The sequence below is a fragment of the Sitophilus oryzae genome, unplaced genomic scaffold, assembly GCF_002938485.1.
Source record: "Sitophilus oryzae breed Bouriz unplaced genomic scaffold, Soryzae_2.0 scaffold_1227_pilon_pilon, whole genome shotgun sequence".
Lineage (NCBI taxonomy): Eukaryota > Metazoa > Arthropoda > Insecta > Coleoptera > Curculionidae > Sitophilus > Sitophilus oryzae.
In genome coordinates this window covers 1,105,498-1,116,733 of record NW_022145868.1, presented here as the reverse complement: position 1 = coordinate 1,116,733, position 11,236 = coordinate 1,105,498, and the positions used below count along the sequence as shown (strand labels likewise).

The window sequence follows — 11,236 nt, the reverse complement described above, 5'->3', positions numbered from 1 at the left end:
CGGACTGGACGCGAATATAATATATATTTCCTTCGGCCACACACCTGCTTTACCCGACCCCTGAGAGCGACCCGAACTGTACAGCGTAATAGATTCTTAATAAAAATAAAAAGTTTTATAACAGTTTTTTTTTTCATTGGTGAAGTTAAAGAAAAGAAAAATAATTTCCCCGATTTATCGAGTTTCTATTTGGCGGCGCGGGAAATTGCAGCTTCAATTTCCAAGCTTTAAATCTATCAGCGAACAGCGCTGAATTGCAGCGATAGACAATAATTAGATTTTGCCGTCATTTCTCGAATCGACACAAAGTGCTTTAATGTTACCAAATAATTATTCGATATTCCTCAACTGACTGAGCGCATACAGTCATTTCAATAATATTATATGTAATAATACCGAACAGTATTGGGTTTCTATTAAGCAAACAACAGCATGGTAATTTGTTTAAGTAATTTAAATTATTGTACCTGGCTGTTTGGTTTTCATCAAACTAGTGAACTCGTTCAGTGTAATTATTATTGTTGTTAGTAAGAATACAAAACAACAAATAAACCACCGTATCATTCAATATCATGCATCAATATTTTCTTGCTCTTCTTCCCGAAACCATTCACCATTTCGAACTAAACAAAGAGCACCTTTAAAAAAACCCTATAGTGTGTTTCTTAATGCTTGATAGCACAGCGAGAAGGGCGGTTGCCATAAAACATTATAAACCATATATTTTTTATGTATCTTACAGTGCCATACTCTATACAGAGCGTCGGCTACCTCTCGCATGTACCGTATGATCGAATAAAAACGGCGTCAGAGATGGCTATGAAATGAGAATCGATGACATTTCCCATATAATTTTACATATAAAATGACAGCGATCTTCATTTCATAGACATCGCTGACGCCGTTTTTATTCGATCATATGGTACTTGTGATGTGTGTCATCAGTGTTTCACAAGTACACGGGACCTCCAGTTTATCGCCGAATCCAAACGGCACCATTTCAGAGGCTGTACAAGGCAAATATACTCAAGGTGGTTTGCCATTGCCTTCCTTGAGGTGGCATGGCGGCTCGATGGTCGCTCTATTTAGATAAATAAATATTTTTATTTAAATAAATAAAGAAACCGTACTGGCTGAGGATGAAACCCTGTACCACCCCATCTCTCGCACCGCAGAACGACACGCTACTGCTTGCGCTACGGCCGGCCGTAGTTCAGAACCTCCAAATTAGTGGAACAAATTAGTGGTTTCAATTAGCGTAAAAGTATGCGTATTTTTATGTCCACCTGTCAAAAATTACGTGCATTCAATATCTCTGTGTCTACCTTGCGGTGTTCATTTGCAAACATGGATATACTTATTCCAAGCAAGATAAAAGGTATTCTTAATTTAAGAGCGAAAACTATACTTTTAAATGTTCATGATTTCTTTGTGTATTAAGATCCCTCAGCTGCTGCGAGAAAGCTAGTTTCGAAATATTCAAATATTACGGAAGTTAGTGAAGCTACCATTTATAGAGTTCTGAGAGAGGAAAAAATTGGAACTGTTTGTGAACCTGGGCAACGGCCCAGCTACGTCGAAACACCGGTTCCCATTAGAACACCGAAGTTAAGCGACGTAAGGCGATACTGGTGGATGGACGGGTGGCCGGTTCGAAACTCTGTATCGTGCTGTTGTCCAAAAAAAGGCAAAAGTGTAAAATCTATTAACACGCACTGCTCATTCACGCCGGTTCGAGGCCGGATGAGATCGGATATCTCGTGAGTAAGAGTCGATTTAGACACTTGCCAAGTCGGTAGGCCATTGACCATGATATGACCGAGGACCGCGGTTCGGATTCCGCGTAAACAAAGTAGGCCCCGTCCAGATTAGCCCTGGCAGCAAAAAGAAGACGTTAATTGAAATCTTTACTTTACTTTTTGTTGGTGAACCTAAAACATCTACGAGGAGAAAGCCATTGGTGGTTGATGACTGTTCTAGAAGCATAATAAGAAGACAATAGACGCCTACATGTGCACGCCTTTTACTTAAACAAGGTTAACCAACTCTCCAAGGTTAACCAACTCTCAATATAATTCAGAAAGCAATGAAGACGAAAACTTGCCAGTTATGAGAAGAAAGAAACTTATGACATATTCAAAGGAAATCAACTTCTCATGGAAAAACATATACAACCCGGAGTCATTGAAATGACATAATTCTTTGGAGAAGGCAATATTTAAGGGACTAAATATTGCAGAGAAGGAAAATATATCTTCTACCTAGACGAAACATGGCTGAATGAAGGACATAGTGTTAAGAAAATCTGGCAAGACAGTATCATTAGGTGTTCTCGTTAAAGGTTTTTAGAAGGATTACCGACGATTATCGAATGGTTGGTTCTATAGGGCTCAAATCTCGTATTTTCGGTAACAATGCAATATGTAATATAACCATCAATTCGGAGTTGATCAAAGAATTCTTAGAGAAGCTGAACAAATTAAGCAAAGAAAATAAAGTCCTTCTTCTTTAGGTGCCCGGTCACCAAGGAATAGAAGGCAATGAAAAAGCAAATGATCTAGCTAGAAAAGGAGCGAACACTCCACTAACTGGACCAGAACCGTTCTATTTCCAAGCGGAAACCAACTAAAAGCGAAACTGAAGAACCTAGAAGACTCCATCCGTAACCTGGAATGGGAGTCCTCCAACAGTCTAACACTGGTATTCATAAACGATCGCTGGCGCGCCGCCAGCGGTTCGCCAATCTCCCACGCATATTTGTCATGCAGAGTCGTTCGCCAACAATGACACACATGCGCATTCACTGAAATTTTGGCGCGGCGTTAGCGATTCGTTGGAGATGGTCAGTACTATCTCCGAGCGACCGCCAGATTAGTAAAAATTTAAATTTTGTTTTATTTTTCATAATAATTCGATTTAACAATGGAACGTGATTTAGATCTATTATATAATGCCCACAGGGATATTTTGGACATAGATTTTCATATACATCGGAGGTAAATTGGTTGCAGAAAACCTTTGAATTTGATATTATTTATTTCGTTGATTATTTTAGGTATATTCGAGATATGGAAAACCCTTTTGAATTTTACAGTGAAATCCAATTTAAAAAACGATTTAGATTTAGGAAAGAGGTGGTGCGTGATATTCTATTACCAATGGTACATGTCCGTGAACCCATGACTAACAGAGGATTGCCGGTACCCACATTGATAGGATTACTTTTAACGTTGCGTTTTTACGCTAGCGGAAGTTTTCAGGTGAAAATTAACAAAATAAAAAAGCCACACTTTTATAATAATATAATTATATGTTTGTAGATTGTCTGTGGAGACTTGAAAGGACTCAGCCAAAGTACTGTAAGCCGAGTTGTGACAAGAATCACCAGAAGACTTGCAGCACACTCTAGAACATATATCACATTTCCACTTAATGAGGATATTCCGGAAATGCAACGGCAATTTAGTACAATTGCTAACTTTCCAAATGTCACAGGGTGTGTCGATTGCACACATATCACTATCAAGAGTCCAGGAGGAGATGTTGCCGAACTGTTCCGAAATAGAAAACGATACTTTTCTATTAACGTACAAGCAACTTCAGGTCCTAATTTACAAATATTAGATATTGTTTCACGATATCCAGGAAGTTACCATGACAGTTACATTTTTCAAAGGAGTTCCTTAAAGGGAAAGTTTCAACGAAGAGAACTTCCTGGATATTTGCTTGGTGATGCGGGATATCCATGTTTACCTTACTTGCTGACTCCATTTAGACAAGTACGTACTCCAGGAGAAAGGCGATACAACCAAGCACATATTCAGACAAGAAATACCGTAGAACGATTATTTGGTGTTTTAAAGCGCCGATTTCCTTGTTTGAGTCGGGGACTTGCTACCAAGATCTCCACTTCCTGTTATATTATCGTAGCTTGTGCTATTCTTCATAATATTTCCATTACTTACCGTGACATCATAGACGAACCTCTACAGATCGACGATGATGTTCCAGAAATTATTTTTCGTGAAGGAAATTTAGGTTTAGGTAATGTGATGAGAAACCATATAGTTCATAATTATTTTGATTAAAAATCTATATCTACTATTAGGTACATACTATTGAAAATAAAACTATTACTTGTTAATCATTTATTAATTATTAAATTAATCGTTTATTTATTCATCTCTACTTTTCTTCCATTTTGCCTCTTCTTGTAACATTACGAACTTGGCAGCCGCCGCCTTATATTTCGCCTCCTCCATACGGATATCATGAAGTTCTTTCATATATGATTCTTCCTTTTCAACTAGGCCTAACCTTGCCTTGGTCAACTGATCAAGATGATCTTCCTTTTTTTTAGGGGGGCGCGAGACTGTGACAATAATTAATTTAAAAATATTTGCTAGGTCCTATAATCGTAGAATATTACCTTTAACAGCACTTGGGTTTAATGGAGTGGATAATGTTGGGGTTTCTGGCACTAAGACGTAAGAGGTGACTGATACCGTTGAAGCAGTTGCCTCTTCTGATGACCGTACAACTGAAACAAATAAAAATAGCAATTGTTTTGATGATTAACAAAGTATAGAAAGTTTACCTTCTGTATTTTTTAAATTTATGCCATCAGAATCATCTTCAATATTAACTTCATAATCGAGATGAGGTATCAGGGCATCTACTTCGGGTTGTGAATAAGGTGGTAGTGGTTTAGACGGCCCGCCTCCTGTGGCCATCACTTCACGCCTCTCTTCAGCTAACGCACTTTTCCTGCTTCTTTTTATTTTATCCCATAATCTTTTTAACTGGATTACTGTTCTCTAAAATAAACAGAATTTTTTAAATGTAGCTACTAAAAATATTTCTTTCTATTTCCTGTTTAAAAGATATATAATCTACTTTAATGCATAATTATCTCAAACCATAATAATAAATCCTATATCAAAGAATATTATAGCTACACAACATAAATTTTATATTTACCTTTTCTGTAGCTACCTCATTATACTCTAACGTAATTTTATCCCATGCTTTTTTCTTCTTCTCAATATTATAGGAATCAGTCCTTTTATCTTCTATAATAGGATAGTTTATCAACATTTTAATAAATTGTTCCTTATCACTTGCCGAATATTTTACCGCCATTGCAAAAAGACAACAAACAATAATAACAAGAAAAACGTTTTGGGATCAGTACCGCGCTCTGGTTTAAAAATCGTCGCGTGCCGTGGACGGAAAAACACATAAACAAATTAAATGCGCTTGCTCAAATCGCCACACGAGTCATAGCGAGTTGCCAGCGCGGCGACGGCGAGGATATCGTCTATGCATTCAAAATTGATATCGTTCGCTTCGCCGAAAGTTCGCTGGCGGTGCGACTGGGAGATTTTTCAACGCCTCGCCGGCGAATGACTATGAATACGGGTGTAAAAGACACTCGAAAAAGGTCCTCAGAACTTACGATCGAGAAAAATCAAAGCTTTTTCTTGAATTAAGTAAAAAAAATCTTCAGATTCTGTGGGGAAAATGGGGAAACACTTTATCATTCAGTGCGGCGGACGACGCGACGACCGTTCGTGGTTCGTGCCATGAACTTTGGTACGGCTGATGCCGAGGATGGAGAGCTGGCCTCTGTGGAGCCATCTAAGATACTGGCTTTTGTTAAAGCCCTGTTATAACTCAAGAAATGGGACACACAATAGATCGGTAAGATCGTGGTGATTAGCCCCTCTCCTACAGATTCTACATTCTACCTTCGATTGGGCTCAATTGGTATACTTTGTATCTTCGGTAACAATGCAATATGTAATATTATGGTACCATGAGGCAGGTTTGAAGATGGAGTCGGAAGGTGGAAAATAGTTTCTCTTAAGACTTACTGTATACTAGAAATATGCTAAAAAACAAGAAAATATCAAAAGAAAACTTTACAATCGATTGATGAAAAAAAAAGTAGTAAGTAGTAATTTCATTTCGACAAAAGTACGAAAACAAATAGGTACGCTATATTTTCTTCTTCTCTATAAACCTAAGAACTGCTTTTTATTTCCCAATCTAACTTTCTTTTTCCTGTTGTTTACGTTCCTTTTAGCTTATTAGTTCTGGTCTGTGTTCTAAATAAATGCTCGCTTCTTTATTTAATGCCCTACAAAATCGAATGCGTGGTATTTGAGCAAATCCAGAATTATAAAGTATTTCACAGTCAAAATGTTTAACGGTATCGCAAATATTCGCGATTTTATTACATATGGCTCTTTCAGCGATACAATATCAGACTGATATTAACACAAGATACAGATTTTGAACTTTAAATATAAAAATTTTATTATTGTTTAATATTACTATTTAAAAAAATAATTCCGATCCACTCACACTTTTTGAACCACCCTGTAGATGTTAAAATAATTTCGTGAAATACATGCTAATCACGAAAACTTTAAAAACTATAAACTACTCAACTCTAGTACTCTACTCAAGTAAAGTAAGTCTTGTCTTTAATAGAAAAAATGTATCTCTATACCTCACATCGCAGCGCAAATTTTAAAATATTCCTATTTACCTGGAAAGTGCGATCGATACTGTGTCAGACTGCCTAACTTACTTTTTATCCTTATTCAAATCTTTCGTTTTGATGATTAAATCTTCATGGCAGATAGAAATGGGATTATTTCCTTGATTATTCCTGCGGATTTCCATATTTATCTGTTTACAGATGGAAAGTATGAATTTTTAAGCCGATTATTTAATATTAAGCTTTCTGCTTTTCCTGTGCTGATTTAATTTTACCTTTTAAAGCTTGAAAAAACAACTCAAATTAATCATAAGGAGTATTAATTTCGCACATTAAATTAGTTAAATTTTATACTGGGTGCAAATATTTTCAGGGAAAAAAAGAAACATATTTTCTCTTTGTCATTTTTCAAATGAATCCAAAATAACCGAGTTATTTTATTTTGAAAATTTAAATAAATTATTTTTCCTTAAATTTTGAGAACTACTGGATCTGGTTTTTCTTTTTTGTAAATTTAATCTACTACCTATGTTGCCATATTATCAAGATGTTATGTTTTTTAACTAAAAAAAAATCAAATTTTTTTCCACAAATTCCAAATTTTTTTTGCAAAAAAACCCTTGAAGACGTGTTTCTGGAGTCGAAATATACTACCCCTAAAATATTTCCACTTATTTAAGACTCACCCTGTCCCTGTACTTGCAGTGATTTTTGTTTTAAGGGTCTAAATAGTTTTTAATTTTATCTATTAAATTCTTAATGTCGAATAATTTCCTAAACTAAATACTAAAAAGTCAAAAAGTATCACTAAGTATATAGAGTGTAAAAAAATAGTATCCTAAACTTGAGTAGGTGATACTACAGATAGAAATAAAATAAAAAGTTCCTCTTAGCATACACCCTAAGCATTAGCGTAACTAGCAATTTATCCTGGGGTGGGCCAGGGGTGGGCCTGGGGTGGGGGGCTGGCCTTGAGACCAAGGGGGGGGGGCTAGGTCTTTTATTTTTTTAAAAACGAAAAATAATTTAAAAATTCATTTTTCGATAAAACGTTTACATGAATTTCTCTATCAATAAATTTCTTAGACTTGGTTATCAAACCGTGTTCCCGTAGATTACTTAAATACCTACAAATTTTCTAACAAAATAAAAATTAACATATTTTTTGAACACAACAAAATAATAGTAACTAAACAAAACTAGAAAACGTAATTTTTACTACATCACAAGCACATAAAAATTAATACGTAGCCAAGAGTCATAAAATTGAAGATTTCTCTGGGGGGTGCTCAGCAGTACCAGGGGGGGGGCCCGGCACCCCTATAGTTACGCCAATGACCCTAAGTAACTTCCTGAAGAAGTTATAGTCCTTGAAAAGGTGGATAAAAATACTTTATTCATAAGGATATTAATAAAACACTTTCCAAGAAATTTGATATCCCTAATCACATTATAATGTCAAAGCAATGTGCTAGTGTAAAAATCAACAACAGTTCTGAAAGGGTACTTTCCATCCATCCAGAGGGTAGTTTATTATAAAAAAAATTATCTTTTTTAAGAATTTTGTAAGTAAGAAAGGTGCTTTTCGTTTAGTTCAAAAGGCTGGACGGTTTTCAAGATCAGGCGCGTGGCAAACGACCCCGCGTGGCGGGGGGCCCCGGATAAATTGGGGACCCCCGCCCCACATCCTTCAAAAACAATTATCAAACAAACCGAAAACTGAAATTACATTTAGGCACACAATCCTTTTTTCAGCAATAATTAGGCTGATATAAAACTTTATGTTAAAATAGAAAATCTTTTGAAAGTGTATATGAGCTATCAATTGCGAAATCTTGGAATATTGAACCTCAGGTTAAAAGACAAAAGAGTTTGTAGAGCCCATAGAAAATCCTAAAAGTCGTTTAAAGTTTTTTTTATTACTCATGCGGGGAAAGTAGTATCTTTTCGCATTCTTTTAGAATCGAAAAGACGCTAATTGCCCACTTCACAATTACCACACTAGTTTTGAGCAAATTTAATGTCGAAGTGAGGTTGACATCTTGTTTGGATATAATAATAACTCGGTTTAGAATCAGGTATGACGCATTTCAAAATATTTATTCAAAATTTGAAGTTTTAAACCCACAAACATTGTTAAAATCCCAGGAATCTGATATCTTAGCTAATGCATGCATGTATTAGTAGACAAATATCCTAACGACCTAACAAAAAATCTAGCATCGGAGCTAATTCAAGCAAAAAATTTACTTTAAAAATGAAATTTGAAGCAATGACTGATTAGCAGTATACCTGATATTTGCACTGTATTTCATTTGTTTCTGGTTCTCCCTGTAACATCCGGTGAACCAGAAGCGAACTTTTTCTAAGCTGAAAATAATAAAAAGTTTTGCAAGGTCTACTATGTCCCAAAATCGCCTAAGCTCACTGGCCATAATATCAGTTGAGAATGATCGAGCAAAAGAGGTAGATTTGGACAGCCTCGTAAACAAGTTCTTTTTGTCAGGTCGAGGAAAAAGGAATAGACTTTCTAAAATACCATAGGGGTACTTCATAAATATTTAAAATTTCTTGTTCACATTTGTGTTTTAGTTATTAGTAGGTAGTCCTAAATGTTGAGTTGTTTTTTTTAATAAAACTTTGATTAATTAGAAGCAAAAATGTTTGTTTTCTAGTTTAAGTATTTTAAGGGTATTATAATAATAAATAAATAAATGTTGAAACCATTATTAAAATATAAAAAATATCACATTGTGGTTCTTGTTAAAAAATATGTTTCAAGCAGATATCACAACAATGATATATTTGAAGGAATTTTTGAGTATACTTAAGGAGGTCCCCTAACAAAGTTTGCAGGGGGGCCCAGCGAGAATTTGCCACGCTACTGTTCAAGATATTTGCCAACCATCCTCTGATCCAGAGGACAGTCCTCTTTTTGATCGTTCTGTCTTCTTTTCTCTCGAGTATTGAAAAAGTCCTCTTTTTTGTAAAAAAATTTTGTACACCAAACTCAAAATATAAAAATGCTATCGCAAAAATGCTTAATAATATTGTTACTTTGGGAACAATGGGTCTTTCGCTACTCACTCGTTCGTACAGAAAAGAAATATTTATGTACAAGAAACATTTGCGGAAGCCATGGATGTTTACAGAGGTTAGTTCTCTATCTCCGATATCAGTCGTGCCAAAGTTTATGACACGAATGGTTGTCGTCTCAGCGATATGTTGTTCTGGTGTTTCCCCATTTTCCCCACAGAATCTGTATTCACCGTTATTTCTTAGTTTCAATCTACTGAGGTGTTCGTTGAGGAGACATTGTCCTGTTAAAAAAGCCCATGACAATCCGAAGATTGTTCTATCTGAGATCGTGTAAGTCTTCACCGCTTGTTTGATTCGTGTTTTGCAGTCCGCATTCTTCCTCTTTTGGTTCAGGAGAAGAAATCTACAATATTAAGCACAATGATTAAATAACATAAATTATCTTTTTTATAACAGAAATTATTTTTTTTAAAATACCTTTAAAACACTCATTTTCTTTTCTGGTGTTCTATTTTTTTGTGGGCTCTTTAGAGGTTTTTCCTGTTTCTTCTCTGTCTTATTAGATTTGATTTTCTTGGGTGTATTAGGTTTGGTCACTACAGCCGTAATATCTTTTTGGGCCATTTTTATACTAGTATTGCTATCACTGCTGCTGTACAAAACGTGCTCAAAGCTTTATTTAATAACTGAACAATTCTTATTATCTGAATCTTCCTGTTTAACTTCTGGACTGGATTTGAAGTCTGCAATCGACTTCTCCACCTTAGGAGATGGAGTTTTGGACAGGTGTGAAGATATGGTACTGGGTGAAGTGTACTGGTTCCTCATCGATTTTATCTAAAGCCTAATTTCTGAGAAATTTCTTATCTGACAGTCAAACTGCATTAAAAACGATCAGTTCGTTTACCATTAATGCGAAGTTGGTCAAAGAATGCCTAGAGAAGCTGAATAAATTAGGCTCCATCCGTAACCTGAAATGGGAATCCTCCAACGGTCTAATACACAGGGTTCAGAACCGGGAAATCCCGGTACCGAAAGTACCGGAAATTCCCGGTTCTTTTTAGACATCAAAGAACCGCGACTCGAAATTATTAATTCCCGGTTCTTTCGGTATTTTCGGGACTCATCAGTAATAATAATTAAAAATATATTTTTTGTTACCTGCGAAAGACTAGAATGTATCAAAGCGGTCGAAATCAAACTTTTATAAATAAGTAGTGATGCTATCTCTTAATTTTCTTACTTCTGAAGTTATTTTGAAGTTTCTATAATGTTTATTAGCAATTATTGAATTTTAAATATGTTATTTTATCATTTAGTATCCGAGTTAGAATCATATTGCTGAATGTATTAGTTATATTTTTTTGTGTTATGTTTTTATAGGCATTTGCATCTCTAATTGAAAATGTTTTTTTTTCTAATCGAATTAAGTTGGTTTCGAGTTTGGTTGATGTTGTTTGATGTATTTTTACGCTACTTATGTGTTTTCTTTTTTTTTGCTTGTGTTCATTATTTGTGTTCATGTTTATTTTTTCATGACTTAATAAATTGATATTATTTTCATTTTAAACTCAATTTTTTATCGGTGTTACTTTTGAGAATTATCCCTTGCTTGCTAATTGACGAACTCCACAATCACTGAACGAAAATATTTAAGTACGGTTCTGGAAACTCTAATTAATACTACCA

The 11,236-nt window shown here is 35.2% G+C and overlaps 2 protein-coding genes and 1 long non-coding RNA gene across 4 annotated transcripts; 1 reads left to right on the top strand and 2 right to left on the bottom strand.

Moving 5' to 3' along the window:
* Positions 1-2,694: 2,694 nt before the first annotated feature.
* LOC115874121 (putative nuclease HARBI1) lies at positions 2,695-4,101 on the top strand. 2 transcript variants are annotated; one of them, XM_030889216.1, is made up of 4 exons: positions 2,695-2,842; positions 2,939-2,996; positions 3,056-3,260; positions 3,321-4,101. In XM_030889216.1, the coding sequence occupies exons 3-4, from the start codon at positions 3,069-3,071 to the stop codon at positions 4,086-4,088; spliced, it is 960 nt and encodes a 319-aa protein (XP_030745076.1). In that variant the 5' UTR covers positions 2,695-2,842; positions 2,939-2,996; positions 3,056-3,068; the 3' UTR covers positions 4,089-4,101. The 2 variants fall into 2 exon arrangements, with proteins under 2 accessions (XP_030745076.1, XP_030745075.1); XM_030889215.1 differs by lacking the exon at positions 2,695-2,842 and having other exon boundaries at positions 2,890-2,996.
* Positions 4,102-4,140: 39 nt separating this feature from the next.
* LOC115874122 (myb/SANT-like DNA-binding domain-containing protein 3) lies at positions 4,141-5,419 on the bottom strand. The gene is made up of 4 exons (XM_030889217.1): positions 4,981-5,419; positions 4,598-4,817; positions 4,430-4,540; positions 4,141-4,372 (listed from the first exon to the last, which is right to left on the bottom strand). The coding sequence occupies exons 1-4, from the start codon at positions 5,140-5,142 to the stop codon at positions 4,176-4,178; spliced, it is 690 nt and encodes a 229-aa protein (XP_030745077.1). The 5' UTR covers positions 5,143-5,419; the 3' UTR covers positions 4,141-4,175.
* Positions 5,420-9,906: 4,487 nt separating this feature from the next.
* On the bottom strand, positions 9,907-10,177 carry LOC115874101. Its single transcript, XR_004048772.1, has 2 exons — positions 10,025-10,177; positions 9,907-9,950 (listed from the first exon to the last, which is right to left on the bottom strand). It is a non-coding gene; the product is annotated as an uncharacterized LOC115874101 (long non-coding RNA).
* Between the last annotated feature and the right edge of the window lie 1,059 nt (positions 10,178-11,236).

Excerpts from the sequence above, each read along its gene's own strand:
- LOC115874122 (XM_030889217.1), bottom strand. The coding sequence starts at position 5,142 with ATGGCGGTAAAATATTCGGCAAGTGATAAGGAACAATTTATTAAAATG. Across the intron at positions 4,818-4,980 it reads ATGAGGTAGCTACAGAAAAG|AGAACAGTAATCCAGTTAAA; the intron begins GTAAATATAAAA and ends TGTTTATTTTAG. Across the intron at positions 4,373-4,429 it reads AAACCCAAGTGCTGTTAAAG|TCTCGCGCCCCCCTAAAAAA; the intron begins GTAATATTCTAC and ends TTATTGTCACAG.
- LOC115874121 (XM_030889215.1), top strand. The coding sequence starts at position 2,923 with ATGGAACGTGATTTAGATCTATTATATAATGCCCACAGGGATATTTTG. Across the intron at positions 2,997-3,055 it reads GATTTTCATATACATCGGAG|GTATATTCGAGATATGGAAA; the intron begins GTAAATTGGTTG and ends TGATTATTTTAG. Across the intron at positions 3,261-3,320 it reads ACGCTAGCGGAAGTTTTCAG|ATTGTCTGTGGAGACTTGAA; the intron begins GTGAAAATTAAC and ends ATATGTTTGTAG.